The sequence below is a fragment of the Dryobates pubescens genome, chromosome 12 (genome assembly GCF_014839835.1).
Source record: "Dryobates pubescens isolate bDryPub1 chromosome 12, bDryPub1.pri, whole genome shotgun sequence".
In the NCBI taxonomy this organism is placed as follows: domain Eukaryota; kingdom Metazoa; phylum Chordata; class Aves; order Piciformes; family Picidae; genus Dryobates; species Dryobates pubescens.
This window is the reverse complement of record NC_071623.1, coordinates 34,017,814-34,042,347: the sequence shown is the minus strand read 5'-3', so window position 1 is coordinate 34,042,347 and position 24,534 is coordinate 34,017,814. Positions and strand designations below refer to the sequence as shown.

At 46.4% G+C, this 24,534-nt stretch overlaps 1 protein-coding gene across 10 annotated transcripts in view; it reads left to right on the top strand.

Moving 5' to 3' along the window:
* GLRA2 (glycine receptor alpha 2) overlaps positions 1-24,534 on the top strand; it is a 103,415-nt gene that overhangs the window by 22,239 nt on the left and 56,642 nt on the right. For 6 of the 10 annotated variants that reach the window (XM_009898070.2, XM_009898069.2, XM_054165975.1 and 3 more), the window contains 4 exons: positions 4,356-4,579; positions 15,391-15,473; positions 16,645-16,782; positions 18,268-18,482. In XM_009898070.2, coding sequence (XP_009896372.1) covers positions 4,356-4,579; positions 15,391-15,473; positions 16,645-16,782; positions 18,268-18,482 — 660 coding nt within the window. The remainder of the gene's footprint in view (positions 1-4,355; positions 4,580-15,390; positions 15,474-16,644; positions 16,783-18,267; positions 18,483-24,534) is intronic. The other 4 variants (XM_054165972.1, XM_054165971.1, XM_054165973.1 and 1 more) reach the window with 2 other exon arrangements.

Below are 24,534 nucleotides of genomic sequence, written 5' to 3'. Positions count from 1 at the left end.
TAAAATGCTCTTGATGGTTTTGACATAAAACTGAAGGATTCATTTAAAGCCCTGGGTTGTAAATTCAGTGGAGACACAGTTGTCTCAGGAGACAGGAATGCTTAGTGAAGCCATGTGTATGTGCTGAGCATGACTTGGGTGACCTGCAGCAGCTCATTGGAACCCTGGGAGATGAGAACTTGTTTAAAGAAGCTCTCAGAAGCAGAAATGAGCATGGCAAACAAGATTACAGTCACAGACCCTCCAAATTCAGTAAGCCAGCTTCTCAGTAACCTTAGCAGGAGCAGCTTCTGTTCTCCGATTAGGACAGACACCAGGATGAAGTTCATCCCTGCGTAGCAGGCCAGCAGCACTCTTATGCCTGGCATACTCTCCTGAAAGCTGAATGCTTTCATTCAGAAATAAACCAGGATTTGGTGCTGGTTCTCTCCAAATGAATGAATTCCAAAGAGTCTTCACAAGCTTTGGTCCCAAAGCTCAAGGGAAGCAGAATGCAGATGCCTTGGTCTTGGTGCACTGTCCTGCAAACATGGGACAGCATCACAGCTGGCTTTGTTTTTTCTCCAGATGAAATGGTTTCCTTCCCAGTTGCATTGATATGTATTATACCAAAATAAAAACAGGTAAAAAAGAAGGGCCAGAGGGGAGGTGGAGTTGTTGGGAATTTTCTTCATCGAGTCACTTGTCTTTCGTTAAAGCCCTAACTGTCAAAGAAAGAGAGAAAAATGTTCCTGAGTAAGATCCCTGAAGTAAGCAGTTCTGCCAGTGAGCTCTGTGTCTATTTTTGGAAGTATTCACACATGCAGTACTCAGCAAAAAATCCACTCTACAGCATGACTGCTGTTGAGTATCACAGATGAGTAATCTACATCAGGCTGGGCAAAGTCCCAAAGAATTCAGATGTTCAGTGTTGCTAATGACCAGGATTTTCTAGCTATCAGCTGTAGGAAAAGCTAAGAGCAGTTTGTGCACTGATGAGCTAATTGTTAATTACAGAAAAGACTAACTGTGAGAACATTGTTACTGTTGTTGGGGCCTATAATCAATGACTGACACCATGCAGCAGGTTCTCTGCTTCCAGTTCCAGCTATGAGTGCTCCTGTTAGCAGGAAAAACACCATGGCCTTCTTTGCAAAGCTTAGCAGTGGATGGCTCTCGGATATTATCTTCCCTTAGGGAAAGAAAGCATCGTTACAAAGGAGCTCATTAGATCCTGATTGGCTCACCTGTCTGGTTTGAGCTGCACAAGGGTGTCCCACTGAAGCTTTTGGGAACACCTTGCATATGTGCTTAAGCACATAGGTCACCTGGTGCTTTTCTGTCTCAAGCCTGTCACTTTTGTCAGTTAGCATTCTTACTTAAGGTGGAGAGGAGAGAGTAGTCCCCTTGGCAAGCCCTTCTTATGTGTGGGAGGCGAGGTAAGGCTGCTCTTGGGCATCCAACTCAGTGCCTGAACAATCAGTACTGTTGGAGGGGAAGGTGGGATGAAGGCTAAGGTCTAAGATGAATGGCAGCTCAGGAACAGAAAGCAGCACTGAAGAGGGAGTGAGGCTCCCCCTGCCATGACAGTGCCTGAGACCAAAGGGACCTTGCTGAAGCTCTGGGCAGTGAATCTGGTGGCTGGGGATTTGCCAAAAGATGATTTCTGCCTATAACAGAAACTAAGGATATCTGTGGGTTGAGTCCCTAAGTTGTCAGAAGAATCTACTGAATTTAATCAGATGAATATTCCTTTAGCAAGCTGGTATTACCCTGGAGTTATGGTTTGAGAAGAGAGGGAAATTGTTTATCTGAGTTGCTTTGAGCTATGGCTGGCATTGATGCTGCAGCTGAGGCTGAATCCTCAGGTCCACACTCCTCGCTCAGAGCAGTGATGCTGTCAGAAGGCATTTGTGGAGCAGGTGTACTTGTGGCTGTGTAGGAGTGCATTACTACAGCCTACCCACTTCTCCCCTCAGGAGCTTGCAAAACACACACTGTAGTCTGCCTGAGCTTCATGTTGTGATAGAGTCCTCAGGAGAGGCTTTTTCAGGAGACAGTTCTAATGTTAGCACAGGCAAAGTACATTGAGACTTCTGCAAGTGAGCAGCTCTGGCTGTGTAAACACACAGCCCTCTCAGCTGCTCTTACCACGAGCAGAATAGGAGGGAAAAGTACCCAGGAGTTTGTCATGTGCATGGTATATTTCTGGCTTTATTTCTTACTAAAATATCTCTCTCTGTATATATATATATATATATATATATATATATATATATATATATATGTGAAAGCTTATCTGGCATAAACAAATCTTCCAGTGCCATTTTGCTTCTAACAACAAAGCTTGAAGAGAGAGAGAGAGCATTTCTAGGTTTATTAGTGTGGTGGCTCTGATGTGTTCATGAAGGTACACATTGCAAAAGACTGTGCAGTACTATGGGTTTCCTTCCAGGTTTTGGTATAATATGTATCACCATATGCAAGTTCTTTTATCAATAAGCATTTTTCAGGCTGGTTTTTCATATCTAAGTCACCAGCTGCTGAAGTTCATGAAAGCAACTTTTGTTTCTAGACATTTTTAAACAATTTACTGATTTTTTATTTCTGTGCTTATATGGAGGAAAAATTCCTCTGCTTTTTATGGACGTAATTACAATCCTAATTTCAAAGGAATATTGAAAGCAGTTGCACAAATAGTCGCTGCAGTTGTATTCTCCCAGCAGCAGCTCCTGCCTTCCTTTCTGCAGAATGAAAATCCAGTGCTTCCCCGAATTTACAACTGAAACTGTCCCATGTCAACTCCAAAGACACTCTTAGTTCCTGAGACCAAGAAACAAGGAGAAATACGCCTAGGGTTAGTGTATCCTCACAAGATGTGATGACATTTTATAAGTTCAGAGCTGCAAAGAGCTGTTTGATCTTTAACTGTGTGAAACACCACCACCATGAGAAGTGCAGTGGCTTGTGCAAACCAGGTGCAGGCTTTGCAAGAACCTTCCATCAATGTGTTACTCCTGAGGCCTCTCTCAGGTCTGCCTTGCTCTGATCAGTAGGCATTCCTGCACTGATTGAAACCTACCCAACAGCAGCATGAAAACTATAAAGAAGGCAAGAAAAGTCTCTTTGCTACTGAGACTGCAAGTCTTCATCCCAGTGGGGTCAAAACCTGCATCAGTTTGGATGTCAGAAATACTCTGTGAGGGCAGCAATGGCACCAACCTCTTGAACAAAGGGTAGAGAATGCTGGAGCTTGGAGGGGCCCATTCACAGGGCCTGGATGCTGGACAAGTTGCTTTCCTCAGCTCTCATCAGAGTGGGAATAATCACTGATCTTTCCAGGACGGAAAGTTCTTTAGATGATTCAGTTCAGTGGCCTAAACCAGGTCAGTTCATACATTTTCCAAGTCAAAAGGACATGTCATGTGCTGTGGCTACACAAAGCAAATTCTAAATGCAAGTTATTGGTTCAGCTGGCTGATAAAATATAAATATTTGATAAAATATTCCTTCAGCTAGCATACTCAATATCAATATCATGAAGTCTTTCACTTTTAGAGGAGAAGTAGATGCATTTCTAAGCGAGTGTTCACAAGCAGGTTAATGTAGTTGTTCAGGTAAATATAACAGCAGGGAAAGCTGGGGCAGAAGAAGTATGAGAGAACAAGCATCAGCATCTTTCCCTTCCCTCCAGAGAGATTAGACCCTCAAAGCTCTTTTCACACTCCCCTTTAATAGCCAGTTCTTGACACAGCCTTAATATTGGTTCTAAATGAACCTCTAAGTAATTGCTGCCTTTTCCAGTTGTGACTAGCAGATCACTGAGTAGGAGAATGCAATTAAAACGATTTTAATGGGATGCAGAGGGAGGAGGGAATGAGGGAACATACAGAGAAAAGCATAAGGTAGATCAAAAAAGGATACAGAGAGTAAATAGGAAATCCTGATTTAATTTCTTCTGTACAAATCTGGCTTCACTGGAATTAGCAACTCTTCATGAGGACGTTAGGAATAATTGATTTACATATTGGAAGCAATTTATTTAAATTAGCATTTTCACAGAATCTCTTTTTGAAGCTGTGTCTATCTAGCTGCAGTGCCTCTGGAGTGTCTAAGGAGCTCTGATTTAATCCATAGCATTTGAGATCAGGTTGTGTTTAATCCTGGAGCCTGCAGTCATTTTGATTTGGAAAATGGAACCGGTTGTGTTTGTTTGGTGCATACAGTGCTTGGGCTGCTGTATCTCCAAGGGACAGCTCATGGTAAAGCTTGATGTAACCCCAGCACTGTAGCCAGTCTGATAGCACAAAGCAAGCTGAAGTGGGCTCCCACTGGGGTAAATGGCTTAGTAACCTTTCCACCTGGCATTTCTGTAGGACTACAGAGTGAACATTTTTTTGCGACAGCAGTGGAACGACTCGCGGCTGGCTTACAGTGAATATCCTGACGACTCCTTGGACTTGGACCCCTCCATGCTGGACTCGATTTGGAAGCCAGATTTATTCTTTGCCAATGAGAAGGGAGCAAATTTCCACGATGTCACCACAGACAACAAGTTGCTGAGGATTTCCAAAACTGGGAAAGTGTTGTACAGCATCAGGTAAAGAGTTACCCTTTTCTTTCTCTCTTCACCCCTTCTTCCCCGCAACCCCCGTTGTTGTTTTTTATCTGCCTGTAGCTGTGCTTATGGAGCATAACTGCATGCATTTAATTTTTGTTGTCTCACGTGTACAACTGAAATGAGGCTTAATCATAGGAAAGTAGAAGGAAAACTTGCCTGTGTTCCTTTGCTAAGCTGTTGCTTTTCACCAGCCTGTAAGTGTCACAGCAGCACTTCTTAATCTTGCAGGAAACTTGGGGCTGGCTCAGATTTTCATGGTGCACCTTGATGCTTCCCATTAGCAGCAGCTCAAATCACTCCTCCTAAAAAAAGGAAATCAACTGCTCAATAGGTTGTGGCTTGCAGTTTAAAAGTAAAGGGGAGCAGTATTTTAAATGTCTGCTCAACACTCTATGTAAATAGAATAGAATGGAATAGAATAGAATAGAATAGAATAGAATGGAATAGAATAGAATAGAATAGAATAGAATAGACCAGAACAGGTTGGAAGAGACCCTCAAGATCATCGTGTCCAACCTATCATCCAACACCACCTAATCAACTAAACCATGCAACCAAGCACCCTATCAAGTCTCCTCCTGAACACCTTCAGTGATGGTGACTCCACCCCCTCCGCAGGCAGCACATCTCAGTTGGTGGCACATATGACCCTTAATGGGAAGGTCGTGAGTTCAAGCCTGCAGTGGGCACTAGTTGCCTCCCTACTCTAGTCATGAGGTCTGTGGTGACAGGTTGGACTCGATGATCTTTGAGGTCTCTTCCAACCTTAGTGATACTGAATCATCAAACAAACAAACATCTCAATGGCCAATCACTCTCTTCTGTGTAGAACTTCCTCCTAACCTCCAGCTTAAACCTCCCCTGGTGCAGCCTGAGACTGTGTCCTCTTGTTCTGGTGCTGGTTGCCTGGGAGAAGAGACCAACCTCTGTCTGTCTACAACCTCCCTTAAGGTAGTTGTAGAGAGCAATGAGGTCTCCCCTGAGTATCCTCTTCTCCAGGCTAAGCAACCCCAGCTCCCTCAGTCTCTTCTCACAGGGCTGTGTTCCAAGCCCCTCCCCAGCTTTGTTGCTCTTCTCTGGACTCGTTCCAGCAAGTCAACCTCCTTCCTAAACTGAGGGGCCCAGAACTGGACACAGTACTCGAGGTGTGGCCTAACCAGTGCAGTGTACAGGGGCAGAATGACCTCCCTGTTCCTGCTGGCCACACTGTTCCTGATGCAGGCCAGGATGCCATGTGCTTTCTTGGACACCTGAGCACACTGATGGCTCATGTTCAGCCTACCATCACCCAGTACCCCCAGGTCCCTCTCTGCCTGGCCGCTCTCCAGCCACTCTGACCCCAGCATGTAGCTCTGCATGGGGTTGCTGTGGCCAATGTGCAGAACCCAGCACTTGGATGTAAACCATGCTTGAGAGGCAATCAACTTGCCAGGCAAGGCCCTGGGCAGCTGGATGTATTTATTCACGTTTAAAATAGCTGGAATTACAGAAGGGGGTTTTTAACACCAAGCGCACCCAAGGGTGTATTGTGTGTCTGGGCTTAGGCTGACCTGATAAACACTGACAAAAGAAGGTCTGACATGACCTGATGAAAGAGGAGGGATGCAGAGAATCAGAACTGCATTGCACAGGCTTCAATTGCAGCAAATAATCTGCAGCGTTTATTTGACACTCAGCTCACTGTGCACTGTTAATTGCTTACTGTCAGTAGTCAAAGATGCAAAGCACTGCATTATTGCTCTGACAATTGTGTTTCAAAATAAGTAATCACTCTTTATTATTTGTCCCTGGGAATTCTTCTCAGCTTTTGACTTTCTTGCAGGATAATATTTGTCTAAGGGATTGTTTAGTGAATTAAAGCAGATTAGTTGAGCAGGCGGTTGTTTGTCACTGGGCATTCTGTTTGTGACCCAAGTTTTCATCAAGGAGTTGTTGTTGATTCAGGCTCAGAGTTGTGTTCTTTGGGACACAAAATAAATAAACAAACACTGACATGCCGCTTCCTGCAGTCACTTAATTCCGGTGGAAATTTGTTGATAAGGCCCCAGAAATATTTGGATGAATTAAGCCAGGCAGAAAGTAAATGTTTATTGGGCAAGGTTTTAGCCTGGCATACCTGAACAGATTGAGGACAGTACTGGAATGAAAGGATGAAAATAGCAAAGTGATAACTGTGCTGTTTCTTGGCAATGTTTCCTGTTTCACTCTGGGAAAGGCATGAGTGCATCTGTTTGTCTGCGTGGCATCAGACACGGTCTGGCTGGAGGTGACAGTGCTCTTGGGTGCTGCTCTGAATGCAGATGGATCATTTTCCTGACATTTGCCCATCTGTGAACAGCAATATTTCGAGCTGCCATGCCACATTTGTAACATCCCCACACCGAAATGCAGATTCCTTTGGAGGAAAGCAAGCAGTGTCCCCATGGAATACTGAGCCACTCACTTGTGTTGCACAGCAGGAGCAGAGGCTTACCTGTTGCCTCTAACACAGTGTGTAATTGTTTAGTGCTTCACAGCGAGGAAAACCTTCTGGAGCAGGGGAAGCTGAGTCAGAAGTAATTAGAAAGAGTTGTCTTTATTCTCTGAGTCCTGGCTAGATGCATCTGTGTGTTGCCAGATGCTTTCAGTTGTGCTGTGCAGGAAGAAACCAGAATGGTTTAGTGGTGGTTTCAGTACACTGAGACTGTTCCAGTGCTGCTGTTCTCACCACTGCAGCAGCAGAGCTTCACCGGACACTGTGATGCTTAACATTTAGCATTTAGAGAATGGTAAATGCTTAAAGCACTTCACAAACATGTCTAGGAAGCAATGCTTTGTCTTATTCCCAAGTGTAATAAAACCATAGCCAAGTTGATGTCACATAAATATAAAGCACTCTCTGCATAAAGAGGTCAGAATGGATCCCAGCAGTCGATCTTTCAGAAGCAAGGTGTAAGTGCTATGTAGGAAGCACAACTGCTTACAATGCTAAATGCTCTCACAGGCCAATGTGAAAAGCCTTTTCTGAAAAGACTGTAGAAGATCACCTGGAACTACATCTCATGGTCCATATAAGGCACTTGGTGCAGGATGTGGGTGCTTAGATAAGTTATCCCAGAATCTATCTGATTGAAAGAGACCTCCAAGCTCATCCAGTCCAACTTTCCACCCAGCACTGCAGGGTCAACACTAATCCATGTCCCTAAGCTCCACACACTGCTTGAACACCCCCAGGGGTGGTGATTCCAGCACTGTCCTGGGCAGACCTTTCTGGTATTTGAGAACCCTCTCTGTGAAGAAATCTTTCCTGAGATCCATCCTGAAGCTCTGGCCTGGCCCATGTGTTGCCTCCACTGCAGAGTTTGGCCCTGGAATTGTCTCACCTGGGGATGAGGCTCTTTGTCCATCTCTGAGTCCACGAGAAGCCATCCTGCCTTTGCTGCTGCTGGCAGGCATGACAGAGGTCCTTCACAGGTTACCTTACAGTCATTAACTGTGATGCTCCTGCTTGCAGACTCCTGGATCTATACTCAGTTCTCTGGGAGCTGTTGCAGAAAACAAAGCCAGAGCTGGAGTGAGGGATGTGCCCACCTCTGCATCATGTGGGTTTGGAAGTCCAGACCTATTTTTAGGTGTTGGCTGCCTACTCACAGGACTACCTCAGTATCTGTTTTGCTGTCATGCTGCACCTGCTGTACAGAGCCTGAGGCTCTGCATTTGCATAACTGCCCTAAGCTTTTGAGTGCTACACAGAGAACTGGAATCTCTCAGAGGGATCCCAGCACTACTCAGTAAAGCAAATAGATGCTATTGCCACTACAGATGTGACAACAGCTCTTGGAGGTGCAAGTATGTTGAGAAGTCAGCAGTCATAGCAAAAACAGCCTCAGCAAACAGCTATACTTGAGTGAAGATTAGTCTCAATTGCACACCTGGAGCTGCAAAATAGTTACATAGCTATAACTTTCAAGCTCTCTGCAGAGAACAGTCTCTACAGAGGGGTTTGTTACAGCAGCATTCAATAAAGTTAGCTTAAGTTGTATGTATTTTGTCTGCTGAAGAAACGAGAGCTAAAAGCAGAGCCAAAATGCTGTCACCCCTTGGATGCCTGCGACTCATCCACTCCCAGCCCCTGAATGATCTTCTTGTGGATTGGCTTTGGTGGAATGAGAATGGCAATACCAAGCATCCTGTTCCTGACACTCACACCCTGTGTGACACCAAGATGCTGCACTCTATACACTGCTGCACTGACTTTGAGTCCTGGGCACAGGGACTGTATCTTCTCTGGCCCACTGTGAACACCTGAAACCACCAGGAACATATCAAATAGCCTCATAGGAGGCTTTGTCTTCTCTCTGAGCCACCCCATTGTGCCACCTGGTTCCCACAAACTCACTCCAGGCTGCCAGCCAGCTCAGAATATTAGCTCCTGCCAGAAGAAGATTATGTTAGCAGAGGGAGGGCAACTCAAGCGATTCTAAGACTTGGGTGGGGCTTTTTCCTACATTAATTGCCTCCCTCTCTGTTTAATATTCTCAGTGCAGCTCAGACTCACGAGCCTGATGCAGGAGGTGATGTAACTCACCTGTAACACTGATCCATGACATTGAATTTAGAATTTACTTATCAGGAAGGTAGAGGGGCTGTAACCTCTGGGGTTTTACCTGCTGCTCCAGGCAGCACTCTCAGTTGCCTGACAAGGTGGAAGAGCTATGCTCTGAAGGGTACTGCCAGTGCACTTAGCCAGGAGTCACCAAGCAGATTACTTCATGTATTTTAAATATGCAAAACCTTTAGAAGGTGTTGCATAATTTGGCAAAAGAGCCCTTTGGAATTCCAGGGAGGAGATTTGTGCAAATTCACAAACTACTTTTCTCTCCCCATTGTTGCTCCTCCTGTTCAAAGAGCAATGACATACCCAGGAAGAATTTCCACAAACCTTTCAGAATATCTTCCTTGTTTTCTGTTGTTGTTTACCTCCACAGTGCAAGAAATGTTACAGTTCTGTACACAATGAGTAGTGCATGATTTCTAGTCTTGATCTAGATTTGTTAGTTTTGTTCTGGATGAAGGGAGAGTGTCTCCTAGAGAGCCATGCTGTGTTATGAGGGCATCACAAAACAGAGAGGGTTCAAGCCTTTGATTGCTCTCTGTTTGTGCAGCTCTTCTGGGGGTGATTACTGGCCCCTCCACTGGGCAGCAAGCAGCTGACAGGATGAGTTATCACATCCAAGACCCCAAAAGAGAAGCATCAGTGAAAGCAGCACAGTGCTTTGCAGCAGCAGCTCCCATGCCAGCTTCCTTACTCAGGAGTTTCCAAACGCAGCTCTTCACAGTGGGCCCCAGTGCCAAGTGTCAGAGCACTGACTCAGCTGCCCCTTGTACCCACAGCACCCCACACAGCATTTGGGGTCACATTATGAGCTAGGAGTACAGTTACGAGTTATGAGTACAGCTATAGGGCAATGGAGCTCCATGCACTCCTCTTCAGGTTGCTGTGTGTAGAGCATCCATGGCACAGCACAGTCCAGGGGGTAGGAAAGGTTCTGTTCTGCAGCTCTCTCTGCATCCTGTGCTTTAATTTCATGACTTCAATTTTATTTTACAGTCTAATGTTGGGATTTAAGAGGATTTGGACTTTTCTAATGGCATTGTCTTTCCATGTGACAGATTAGGAGGGTGACTGACATGGCTGTTTGCTATGCAGGAATCCCTCCCTCTGATCAATCCTCTCCCAGGTTCACTGCACACCAAAACTGCCCTGCCCCATGTTCACTGCCCTGGCTTTCCAAAAGCATAAACCATCTTCATATACCACAAAGTAAATTTCCCACATTTCAACCAGATCAAAGCTTTGAAGAACAAGCAATGCCAAAGTGCCAGCTGAAGTAAAGCACCTGGTTTAAGAGGGTTGGAGCTGGCAGCTGTTCCAACTTGTAGGAATAAGCCTTACAAACATCCTGGACATAGCACTTGAACCCCTGAACTTTATTAAGCTGCACAGTGTTACCTGAGCACATGGACTTCCCAATTTGTGGCTGCATGCTATGTGAGCCCAGTGAATAGGGCAAATTTCTCTTCCCAGGGACATGATTATATTAACAGCTATGGTTTCAGAGACTAAGAAGTGCAGCCTGTTGTGAGACAAGCCCATTCTCACTAGGGCTGAACTCAGTGCCCTGGGATCATCATCAGCTGCCTGCTCTTCACCCATCATCTTTTCTTTCCTTCTTCTCTTACTCTTGCTTCTCCTTCCATCACCACTTCCCTTTCTTTTAGGTCTTTTAATGAAATGGCCTGAGATTCTTACCCTTTGGAATGGTTTCCTAACACTCTCTTCACTGTGCCCTCCCATCACGTACTCCTTTATCATTCCTTCCCAATCTACAAAATCAGACTGAGGAGCTAGCCCTGGGTTTCCAATACTCACAGAATCACAGAATGTTAGGGGCTGGAAGGGACCTCCAGAGAGCATCCAGTCTAATCCCCCTGCCAGAGCAGGAGCACCCAGGACTGCTCACACAGGAACACATCCAGGCAGTCCTTGAGTATCTCCAGAGAGGGAGACTCCACAACCCCCCCGGGCAGCCTGTTCCAGGGCTCTGCCACCCTCACAGTGACAAACTTTTCCTCCTGTTTCCATGGAACTTCCTCTGCCTCAGCTTCCACCACTGCCCCTTGTGCTGTTATTGGGCACCACTGAGCAGAGCCTGGCTCCAGCCTCTGGGCACTCATCCTGCACATATTTATCAACATGAATGAGGTCACCTCTCAGGCTCCTCCTCTCCAAGCCAATGAGCCCCAGCTCCCTTAGGCTCTCCTCTTCTGTTGTAACTCAAGTACTTCCTAAGGCATTTAGAGAAAAGTAGGGAGATGGGCATTATCCCAGGACACATCCTGCCTCATTTCTTCCTCTGGTGTTGTGCACCTCTCCAGCTGACACAGGAGCACTGGAGGTGAGGTACATACAAACACCATGGAAGAGCTATCCAGACTGAAGCCGGATGCTGCCAGGACAGCAAGTGGCTCTGAACCTGTCTTAAATAGGCTTAAGGTGGAGATGATTCTGTCCCTATGCTCCTTGGATTCCTAGAACAGTATTCCAGCAGAATTGCCAGGGACTAGATATCATTAAATGAGCCTGAGAAAAGGATTAGGTGTTGTGACTCTGTGTGACAGCAGAGGACCAGATTTGATGGCCCAAGCAGCCACCAAGTCTTTGTTCTAAGCAGAAAAGCAAAATGCTGCTGGAGAGCAATCCGGACACAAACCTTTGCTCTTGGATGATCAGAAATACTGGCAGGTGATTACTCCTGGCTGGCTGTGCCAAGGGGGCAGCTGCATAGCCCAGACACATCTCTATGTGCCTGCTCTCCTCATGGGTAGTGGCAATGCCTGTCCTTGATTGTCACTGCATTTACCCTTTGAATCTGCTCTGAGTCGTTAAAGGTTAGATGTGAAATGATGCAGGCGCAGGAGCTTTTTCTAGTGGTACTAAAGAGGATGTTTTCCTGGAACATGCTGCCAGTGATGGTGGTCTTCTGCCAGCTGCATTGCAATAGGTGGCTTGGAACAGAAATGTCATCATGCCAGGTGAGCAGCAGCACCATACCAAACACACACTGGAGAACTAAGATAGGAAGTGACAGAGGAGAAAGAGGAGATGGAATAACCAAACAGGTGGTTGCAGAATGTAACTGCTATGTGAAATCACACTTGAATTTAATGTCATAGATTTGCCTGAGCAACAATTGGGAAATCATTTGCTGGCAGCTCATGTGCTGGTGTTGTGTATCTACAGGCAGTGAGAAGTGGGATGCCTGTAATGGGAAATCTACCGCCCCCCTCTGTGCCAGCTCCCGTGCTGGTAAGCAGTGCAGGCGGCAAAGCAAAGCACTGGAGGGAGTGGGACCATGCTCATAAACAGCAGGATGTGAAACTCCAGCCTACAGCTTGCAAGTTGCCACAGCAAAGAAGGCTCAGCATCTCCTCTGAGCTCAGCTTCAGCCCATCCCCATCTGACAGAGGAGAAGCTGCAGAACATGAGAAATGCGAGAGAGGGATTCCAGGACTCGTCAAGAACAAGGGGGAAAGCAGACAGCCTGACTGTTCCCCTTACAGGACAAAGCCTGCAGACTGTGAAAGTTCCTGGCTCTGGCATTCAAAGTGATGAGTCAGGGCCCTGAAAAATAATGAGCTGGACTACAAAATGAAAAGTCCTTTAAAACAAGAATGTCACTGGGATTTTTTTTGGCCTTTTGATATATGAGCAGTGTGTGTGCCCTTCTTTCAGGCACAAATCACCCCAGGGAGGGGGCTGGGAGCAATGCACGGAGCTTTTAGCTTCTCCTCCCTCTTCAGTGCCACCAGCCCGGATGGCATTTGCTCCTGTGTCACGCCATGCTGCCGTGGTTGCTGTGCAACTCCATCTCCCCTGCCAGCTTAATGGGGACTTTGCTTGTGCCTAGCTAACACTGCAATGTTACTGCAGCAGGCATAAGGATCAGGAGTTCAATCTTGTGAAGAAAAATGTACCATTAGAAACATTTTTACCTTTATTGTCAGCTCTGAGCTTTAAGGCAAGCATCAGAAACCTTGGGTTTTGTTGTAGCATCTCTAGAATTGAGGACACTTGTCTCACTGAAGCCAGCACTGTGGGCTTTGCACAGCTGCAGACTTTGCCTAAAAATGGCTCTTAGGCAACGGCAGCAGTGACCATGCATGTCCCAGGAGTGTGCTGGCATCTGCAGCATGAAATCCTGCCTTGTCCTAGCAGCTGAGGTGCAGGTGAGGGTACTGGGAAAGAATGGAAGGATTAGAACAGAAACAAGATGTTGTTTCTGATAGCATTTGTTGCTTTTCATGCTTGAGAGCAGACAATCATGGATTGTTTGGACTTCCACCCTTATCTCCAGGACTATTTAAATTCACAACAGTGCCTTTATATTCAATAAGACCAACCCAGCTGTTTATTTATCGTTAGAAAAGCCCCCGTGAGGAGGTGGTTGTTCTGTAGCCCACTCACAAACTGCCACCCTTGCAGGATAATTAATGAAAATAATATTCCCTGATGTCAGATACCTCCTACTGTGATACACAGGGCCCTTCCCTTGTGGAATCTTGTCCTCCTTCAGGGTGAGAGTTGTCACTTAGATCAATGGAAGTTTTGGGTGAGTGGCAACACATCAGGGTAAGGAGTGACAGCTGCTTGTAAAGCAGTGTGCTGGAACACAGTGAATTGTGGCTGGAGATTAGGCAGCACATCAAATCCCGTCAAACACAGATCTTCTGTGAAACTGAGCACAAATTTCCAGTTAAGTAATGTGTAAATCCAACCCCTAAGGGGTTGGTATGATACTAGCAGCTCTTTGCTTAACTCTTATGTCACAGACCATTCCTAAACAGTCTGCATGGGCAGTACTCTGAAGCACTTTATCAGATTGTCAGAGAAGAGGTGTGATGGTCATGAGCACCAGCATGCAAAACCCCTGAGAGAGAGTGAGATTGGAGTTCACCTTGAGGAGACTCTCTTTACAAACATCTAACTCCTGCTGAATTCCAGTTTTTGTTAAAGGATCTTCCCCCTCCACTGATTGTGCTGCTTTGAGGAGTATGTGCCCAAGAGTCAACTGGCATCAAGGCTGAGTCCCCCAAAGAGCGGTGGGGTGGGATTTGGGCACAGTCTAGGGTGCAAAGGAGTGACGCAGGGTAAATAGGCAGACACAGGAGGAGCTGGGGGAAGGATGTCAAGGGCCAGAGGAAAGACAGGGCAAGAGCAGGAGTGGGTGAAGCATGAAAGGAAAGCAGGGGAGCTCAGCCCCACTGTGAGCTCAGGACATAACTGCATTGCCTGTGAGCAGCTCTGAGCCCCCTCAGCTGCACACAGTTGTCACTGCCCTTGCAGTAGTGGTATATTTTTTTGGCATTATTTAAACTAAAATCTTAACAATTCTTTTTTTAGCAGTGGCTTGCTGCTTGCAATTACATCAGCCTGATCTCCTGCTTTGCTAGAAATGGTCTCTTCTCCCCATGCTGAAAGGAAAAGAAATAAAGCAGAGGAGAAGTATTGGAACAGATTTAATGTGAAAAAGTAACATGAACTAAAACAGTCCAAAGAAAGAAACAAACAAAAACACCACCACCAAAAAACCCACATTAAGACTGTTCCCATCCCAGTCCACATGTGCTTTATCTGGGACAATAACAACTGAAAAATTCAAAAAGAAATGTACTTTGTATGATAATGTTCCTTTAGGCTTCCTCTCTTCTATCTGAACTCTTTATCTTTTAATGCTGTGTGCCTCTAACTTTTTCTGTATGATGCTTTTTCTTGCTTTTTATAGCTAAGGAGTAAAAATGAAGGGTTGGAAATGGACCTGGTGCACAACAAAAGCACTTTCTGTTGAAAGGCCTCCTGGTTGTTGTTTCTTTCCTTTGCTTTTTTCAAAAGAAAGCCTAAAAAAGCATCTCATGATCAGTGCTTGCAGCCTGTGCAGTATTTGGGTTCAGTGTCATACATAAAACATTGGCAGGGACATCAGTGAAGAGCATTTCTTGCTGTCCTGATGTCTTCACTCCCTCTCTTCTGCTCAGCCAGCAGTCAGCAGCCAGCCAGCCTGCTTTGTCCCCACACATCCTGTGTCCTTTGGAGGGCAGAGGGAGCCCAGCCTCTGAGCTGTTAAGGTCTCGATGCTTTATAGAGTGAGCCTTTGATAAAAACTGTGGATTTCTAACAACACCTTCTGTTTTCTTTTTCTTCCCCTCCTTTTTCCTCTTTCCCCCCATCCCCTCCTCCTCCCCACTTTCAGGCTTACTTTAACCTTATCCTGTCCCATGGACTTGAAGAATTTCCCTATGGATGTACAGACATGTACAATGCAGCTAGAGAGCTGTGAGTGTCCAGCTGCTTTATCTGTCGCAGAGCAAGTTTTCTCCATAGCATGGGGTGGTTGGATAGTGACTGCATTGCTGTGTCTGGGTGGTGAGACTCAGCATTCCTATTGGGTAAGGCAAAATCCTGTAGGAACAGTGCTTTGGCTGCCCATCACTGTACTGTGGAGCCTGTCTGCTCCTTTCCCTCCCTCCCTCCCTCCTGGGGTGCATCACCCTGCCCACCAAAGCTGTGTCCCTTCCAGGGGTAGCCAGGGTGATGCTGTGCATGAGAAACCATTAAATCTCAGGAGCAGTCAGAACACAGCCAGGGATTAGCTGTGAATGATCAAGACATGCTGTGGTCTTTTGGAAAGTTGAAGGAAGGTATCTGATGAAGCAGGGATCTTATGAGGGAACTTATGCTGGCAGCAAACAGGGCCAAGGAATGGCTCTGACCCCAGCACACACCCATCCATACCACCTGGCTGCCAGCACACACCATGGCACCGCTTGGACCTGTGCCAGGTGGCAACCTCGCAAAGCCAGGAGTGGCTCAGGGAACAGTGACCATCCCCTAGTCAGCGGGTACCAGAGCACCTCGGGTTTATTTGGGGTGGGGAGAATGGGTTTGGTGTGGAGGTGAGCTGTAGGCCCTGCCTTTGTGCCCAGAGAATGGCCGCAGGGGTTGCAATTTACTCATGAGGATGCAGCCATTGCAGTCTAAAGGACATTTCAGTGAGCTGAGGCCTTTCTTTCCCCTCCACAGCTCTCAGAGTTAGGTTCCCAGGTTGACCAAAGCTGCTGTGTCTTTGTCCAGTGAGGGCAAACATTCTGCAGCCTAGAAAACCTTGTTTTGTTGGAGCATGCCAACTCCAGTGTATCAAGGAATGATGAAATAAAGGGAAATGCAGGATGATGCATGGACACAAAGAGAGGTCATTTCTGTTGTAAACAGCATCTTTGATGGGCCAGCAAAATCATTTTTCATTGGCAAAAGGGAAGAGTATTTCAGAATGTAACGATGTCACTTGTTGCTCCTGGTAACAAACAGCACAGTGCTGATGCTGATCAGATAAAGCCATAGCTGAGACAAGATGTATTGTAATCAATGCTTGCTTAACATAATGATGTCTGCTTTTGATCTTTTCCAGTCAGCTACCACCTAACCAACTCTGCTTCCTGTGTTGCAGTTGGCTACACTATGAATGATTTGATATTTGAGTGGCTAAGTGATGGACCTGTGCAAGTTGCAGAGGGTTTGACCTTGCCACAGTTTATTCTGAAGGAAGATAAAGAACTTGGTTACTGCACCAAGCATTACAACACTGGTGAGCTTGCCTCTGCTTTTTCCTGTTAGCTGCTCAAGTGCTACCTGTTGACAGCTTAGAAAGGGAAAAGATGGGGAAAATGGGAATGAATCCCAGTTTAAAATGAGAATTTGATTCAGGCACACAGTTTTAAATCTGAAAATTCCTATGTGAAAGATTTTTTTTGCCCCTAAATTTTCTTTAATTTCATTAAAGGCACCAAAGATATTCTGATAGCCTTAGAGCCATTCAGGAATTTAAAACTTAGAAACACCTGACACAAAAAAATCAGTTGTTTTAATTCCTTTAAAAGTAAACTTTTTTAGCAAACCTTTTTTCTTAAATATTAATCTATCACTTTTAAATTACTGTTTGTTGTTTGATTTATTTCCCCCCTGAACTTAGTTAATTTCTCCAGCACATTCAATTGCCAGTGGGGATAAATACCAGGCTGTAGCCAACTCTTCGGTGTGGTCTGATTTATGCCCTGCAGCCCTTCAAAGGACATTGCTTTCATTGCTGAGCTGAGTAACAGTCTGCAGGCACCAGACGCTGGGAGATAAAACTTTTGTTTCGTACTCTAATTTATCTTCTTCTATTTGCTATGTTAGCTTTACAGAGTGGAAAGAACTCTGCTGAAATACTGATTCACATGCTTGGAGCTCACTTAATAGGGACAGCATTTAGAGAAGGGTTTGCTAGGTGCTGGCTGGGATTAGACATAATCCCTCTCCTCTAAAATAGCTTTTTCATCACTGCAGCAGGAGAGCCAATCTGCTTGCACCAAATGGGTTTGTTTCACTCTGTGAAACAACAGAATGTGAGAGGGTCTGCCTCTGCCAGAAGCAGTCACTTCTATCTCTTGTGGAAAGAAAATGAACTTGGTTTATTTTTTGTATACTCATTTTGGGACCCGGGAGGGGTAATCTTGTGACCCGTGGAAAGGGGGACCACTGTGACTTCCCCTCCTCTCTCACACTTGAGGGGGTCAACCAAAAGTGAATCCCAACAGGCTGGGTTTATCAGCTCATGTCTGGCCATTTCCCACCACGTGGCTCAGACTCTGGATTCATGAGCTCATTTGCTTTTCTGATTACTGTCAGACAACTTTGCAGAGTCAAACCCTGAAAGTAAGAGAGGACAAAAAGGAGCAGCACCACTCCCTCCCCCCTCATGTCATTAAAAGAGCAAAATGCTGTCCCCTTCCAATACTAAACATTAAATAAAGGACAATCTTGTTAAGTTTTGAGAAAGGGAACATTACATTCTGTCTCTGGAGGTGAAAAAGCTGTGCTAACATTTGTTTTCTCAATTGATGTGAAGAACTGGGCACAGCCTGCTTCAGGGGTCCTGCATGTCCCCCCCAGCTAGCATGGCTCAAGTGGCTGAGTGACACTGGTGTCCCAGAGGTGAGGAGGCATGAAGCAGGCAGTGCCTCTAACTGATGTGCAGAACACAAGAGCAAACTGTGCAAAGAGCATTTATCAAAGTAATTTCGTGTTCTAGGGAAGTTTACATGCATTGAAGTCAAGTTTCATTTGGAGCGTCAGATGGGATACTATTTAATCCAGATGTACATTCCTAGCCTGCTGATTGTCATTTTGTCCTGGGTTTCTTTCTGGATCAACATGGATGCTGCTCCAGCTAGAGTCGCTCTGGGCATCACCACAGTTCTGACAATGACCACGCAAAGCTCGGGATCCAGAGCTTCCCTCCCAAAAGTAAGGAACTTGCTTGGTCCTATCCAACTGCTGTTACCATTTGTGCTTCTTCTGGAGGTTCCTGGAAGGTCTGGGAGGTGTGCACCTGGGGGTGACTGTGGCTGAGCTGCTGCAGTACCCTGCCTTAGGAGGGAGGGAAGGAGGGAGGCAGGCTCCTGGAGGGCTGTGGGAGGGCTGGCTGGGATGGCTATGGCCTGAGCATCTACTGATGGTGACACATTTCAGCATAATGAAGTGTTCAGGCAGTGTCTGGATTCCTGACAGCACTTTGATGAAAGCTGGATGTTCCCTCTGACTGCAGGCTTTAGAAACTCTCTCAGATTCTCTGGATTAGAATAGAATAGAATAAACCAGGTTGGAAGACACCTTCAGTTGTTAGGCTCTAAAATACTTGATGCTTCTAGAGGTGGCACTTAGTCTGCTGGACATATAAATAAGCATAAATGTACATAAAATACACATATAGAACATGTCTACACCCAGAGGACTTCTCTGCAGTTTCTTTTCAGGGAGGAGCTGCTGATACCTTTGTGTCAGGGCAGAGCCTGATCATATTCTCATCCAGGTGTCGCCTGCAGACCTTTGTTCTGTCTACACATAGAAACATTCCCACACAAAAATTTTGTGTTCTTTTAAATCCAGGCCAGATGGATCTGCAGATCACAGACTGAGTGCTTCATGTAGTCAGGCTGAGAGCTCTTCTGGGCATGGGCACAGCCGAGTGCTTCAGCTGGTAGCATTTCCAGCAGAATTCTGTGTACAATTTTCTGGAAGAGAGCTCAGAGATCAATTTACAGTAGTTTAAGGAATCATGAGATGCACTCTCTGAAGAGTTCTTTCTGCAGCAGTCCAGCATCACAGGGCTTAGCAGCACAGCAGCCATGAAAAGCACAACCTGTGACAGTCTGTACAGCTCCTGATCTGTTCCCTAAGTGTGTTGTACTCTCTTCTGCTTTGCTCTCAGTAACACATTGAGTCTCCTTCCAAAGGCTGTGATTTGTTCAAGTGCAGCATATGTGTGGTGCCTTCAGAGGATGCACAGATTGTGCTGCTCCTCTGTTGGTGATGAGAAAGTGTCTCTGCACAGCCTGGTGACTATGACAATGGGTTCATCTTCCGTGCTTCACTTGGAGCTGTGTGTAACTTGCCATGCAGACTGAAAGCCTTCCATATCCTAGGTCAGAATTTCAAATGGATCATGTAATCAGCATTTGTTGGGAAAACTCAGTCAATATTACCAAGTGAAAACTCTGAAAAGGAAGTCAACAAAGAGAGAATCCTGGCAAGGAGCATGCAAGCTCTGTAGGCAGCAAGCACTGCAAACTGTGCCCAGATGGCACAACCTGACTCCCTGTGATATATTCCACACCTCTAACAAATCAGCTGGCTGGGGAATTAGAGGTGTTGCAGTCACTGTGGTGGAGCCTTCCATCCATACTCACAGCTGGGCAAATGCACCCTGCCAAGGAGCTCTGCAGTGTTGGCATGCCCCGATGCTGACCCTTGAAAGAGACTTTGTCATACTCCTTTGATCCTGTGGAAAATATTTCTCCCTTTTATATTCTGTCATCTTTGAGTAGAAAACCTTTTGCTGGGCAATTTTCTGGGTTTCTGCTGAGTAGAAGAAATGGGAGGGTCCAGATTATGTAGGCTGTGGCTATTTGATTATCAGAGGTTCTTCTTCAGCCTCAGCAATTCATCTCAGCCACCATCAGGGAGCAGTGATGTTTGGGCCCTACTACCTCTTCTCCTTTTCTACTGTGTTCTTTTGCCAGAAGATTGACAGCAGGGAAAAAATGCTTCACCAGAGAGCCCAGTGCACTGGATTCAGTCAGGTTTCACCTGGGTGTTGCAATCTCCCTGTGTCACTCAGCTGAGCTGTACTTTGCAGGTTTGGTCTCTGTCTGAGTGAGTTAATCCCTCTGGGGGCTTTTACAGTTCATTTACAGGTAGGCTCTGTGTAATGATTGATACCTGCCAATGGTTGATACATTAGAGTTCGGCAGGGACCTCCAGAGACCATCCAGTCCACCCCCCCTGCCAGAGCAGGAGCACCCAGGGTAGTCTGCACAGGAATGCATCCGGGTGGGGTTGGAAAGGCTCCAGAGGAGACTCCACAGCCTCTCTGGGCAGCCTGCTCCAGGGTTCTGCCACCCTCACTGTAAAGAAGTTTCTCCTCATGCTGAGGTGGAACCTTCTATGCTCAAACTTGTACCTGTTGTTCCTTGGCTTATGACTGTGCACCACTGAAAAGAGCTTGGCCCCCTCCACTTGACACCCAGTGCTTTAGGGGGTAGCAGGCAGTTCATTTCTTCAGAGCATGGAATGGCTGCTCTCTTGCCATCCTATTTCTTTCTAAACAGTTCTCCTTTTGTTGAATCAACAGAATCAAAAGTTTTACAGCATTTTCCAAAGAGCCATTTGAGAGAGAGGGCTCTCTGCTGTGCCAGTAATTGTGTGTTTCAGACTGCTTTCTTGTTAAAACACTGACGTAAGCTAAACCTTAGCAACAGCAGTCTAGGCAAATGAATTACCTCTAATGCCATAAAGAAAACATTTGAGGAGACTTTAAGTCAAGTAAACGACTCTTGCACAGCTGTGTAGCATTCATATTGTGTTACTTTAATGCACAGTGCTTAATGAGTGCCTGGTCCTGCCCCGGGGAGCACTGTGCCCAAAAAAGTCCCATTGAGAGCTCACTGAAACCTCTGGGAATCATTTTGCTTTGGATCCCAAATGCATTACTCAATACAAGGTGAGCATCATACTCTGATAGGTACAGGGCCTGGCAAACCCAAAGTGAGTGAAGTCTATCCCCTTTGGCAGCCAATAACTTCTTTTCTGTCATCCACTCTCCCTGGCATGTTTGGAGACTTTTCAAGAGCCTTGGGCTTCTGGCAGACCAGTCTGAGAAAGTGACCTCTCATTTTCTGAATGCCAGAAGTTATCAAGCAAAGAAGCTCCAAGAATATAGCACATTAAAGAAAGAAAAAAAAAAAAACCACAAAAAAAAAGTTTGAAATGATGCCATAATAATTTTTTTAAAGACGAAATGAGGAGAGATAAGAATAAAAAGGACTCGATGCTGTTCCCTGAGCTGACTTGCTGTGTGTTTGTTTCCATGGGAAGCAGAGCAGCTAGGGTGAGGATAGCTCATCTTTCATGTAACAGAGCCCTGAGATGATCCATTTTGGTGCAGCACTGTGGCAGAAAGGCAATCATGGAGTAACTTAGACTGGAAGCAGGGTTGAGGCAAATTACTTTTACTCTAAGCTCAGGATCTGCAGAGGAAATGCAGGAGTAGTTCTGCAGTCATGAGATCTCTTAGCTGGCACTGGGTGTCTGAGCACCTCACATATTCCTGAAATAATTAACCCAATCTTGTTCTTATTAGGTGTATACAAATTCCTACAGGAGGCCTGAAGGTCCCCAAGCCTCACCTTGAGACTTACTCTGCCTGCCCTCTGTCACACCTCTGCATTTGACAGGGGAGCTGCAGATTAGTCTCCACTTCTAGAGAATCTGCTCAGAACCTTGGAGCTGAGTGGGTGTCAGTTTTCTTGGCCCTGGTACAGGGGGGGCTGCTGTGCAGGCTCTTGGGAGGCCAGGCTGTGCTGTCAGCTGGTCCTGATGATCTGCTCTCCTGTCCTGTGCCTGCACTGAGATGTTTTTGCTCTCCTTTCTTTTGTTCAATTCCAATGTTCTTACAGAACTTTCCTCTCCTTCACCAATACATTTTTTGCATATACCATACAAGATATATCAGTAGAATAGAATAGAATAGAGTAGAGTAGAATAGACCCGGTTGGAAGAGACCTTCAAGACTTTCACTTCTCTTGAGAGCTTGTGGAACCCACTTAGCTCTTCATTTTTCTGAGCTGGGCAAATCTGGGTACTACTAAACCCTGTGTTCAGACAAGACTTTCAATATCCATTGCTGTATTTCACACAGGATTGGAATCTGGGTGCAGAGATCTGTCCTGCACCGTGCAACAGAGGACATTACACAGACTGAACTGAAACTATTTTTCAACCCAAAACACCCCAACAGCATCCAGAATAATCCAAGGCTCATAAGCGAGCTTATGTTTGCTTGCTGTGACTTTCTGAGACAATTGCAATTGATTGTAACTAAGCACAGAGGTCTGTGTGTAAAACAAGCAGTGCTGCACAATGCTGCTAACAACTCCCTGTCAAGTTGTTTACAAACATCTGCTCAGCACTTGCAGCTCAAACCAGATGCTTCTGATACTGCCCTACAGCTTTTTCAGAATCCATTCCTTTATTCTCGCTTCTCCCCCTTGGGATCTGGGCAGACACACAGCTGGGCTGTGCCCTTTCTGTAGAGCTGGCACCCTTGGGATCTGGGCAGACACACAGCTGGGCTGTGCCCTTTCTGTAGAGCTGGCACCCATGGGATCTGGGCAGACACACAGCTGGGCTGTGCCCTTTCTGTAGAGCTGGCACCCTTGGGATCTGGGCAGACACACAGCTGGGCTGTGCCCTTTCTGTAGAGCTGGCACCCATGGGATCTGGGCAGACACACAGCTGGGCTGTGCCCTTTCTGTAGAGCTGGCACCCATGGGATCTGGGCAGACACACAGCTGGGCTGTGCCCTTTCTGTAGAGCTGGCACCCTTGGGATCTGGGCAGACACACAGCTGGGCTGTGCCCTTTCTGTAGAGCTGGCACCCATGGGATCTGGGCAGACACACAGCTGGGCTGTGCCCTTTCTGTAGAGCTGGCACCCATGGGATCTGGGCAGACACACAGCTGGGCTGTGCCCTTTCTGTAGAGCTGGCACCCTTGGGATCTGGGCAGACACACAGCTGGGCTGTGCCCTTTCTGTAGAGCTGGCACCCATGGGATCTGGGCAGACACACAGCTGGGCTGTGCCCTTTCTGTAGAGCTGGCACCCATGGGATCTGGGCAGACACACAGCTGGGCTGTGCCCTTTCTGTAGAGCTGGCACCCTTGGGATCTGGGCTGTGCAGCTGCAGCTTCACGGGGAGCAGTCTCTCAGTCACAGCGCACTGGGTGAGCTCTGGCACAGCTATAAATGCTGTGACCACACATCCATCATAGAAAGGCATTGTCCTCTTCCATTCCACAGCCATTTCCAGCTTGGTAAACCAGGTTTGGGTCTGCTGCACCGGTCAAGAATCTAAACCCAGCAGGATCCATGGTTCCTGTGAGAAGAGCAGGAGGGAGAAGTGTGTAGATGTTAAACAGAGCTCCTAATTCTGCCACTAGAAACTGTCAACTTGTTCTGTTTAGCTTGGCTACAGATGTGAGGTGCCCCAGCCAGTCTCCAGGTCTCACAGGGTTCATGTATGGACTGCAGTAAAGTTTTAGCTGCCCTTCATTCTGTGCAAAGCTGGCTGAGAGGACACTGCCTGGTTTGTTGTCTGACAGAGACTAATGCTGATACAGAGAGGTGCATTAGGATCTAGGGCAGGTCCTGCTCTATGAAGGCAGAGAGAAGGGCTGAGTGGATCAGTCACCTCCCCACTGTACAGAGCTGAACTGGGGAGTTTGTTTTGCTGTGCAGTGCAGGCAGTGGTGTTTGCTGTAGTACAGGCAGAGTAGCTGCTGCCATGCGTGACAGCTAAAAATACACAATCAGATGTGCCTGAATACCTCTGGGACCTGGGCTGAGTACTCCTGGCACTTCCTCAGCAGGTTCTGTAATGCAGTCATCTGGGAGGGCTGGCATTCAGCACAGCCTATTTCAAGCACCAGAGAGGAGCTGAGGCTCCTGTGCACAGCAGGCTGCTGGCTGTTTCATAACCCTGGCAAGGCTCTGGGGCTGTCTGGCTGTGCTGTCACACCCTCCCGGACCTTCTGTCAGCTTTTAGCAGCTCTCTCAGGAGTGCTCTGTGCTGCTCTTTCACACAGATAAGCACTGCAAACCCACTCTGCAGCAGTGCTGCAAGCTCTTGTGGCTCATTCAGCTCAAATACTTGCGAGCCCTGACTATCAGATCATCCAGGGATATGACTTATTAATCTCTTTGGTTAAAATTTCATTTGCAATAATGTTGATGGCCCCCC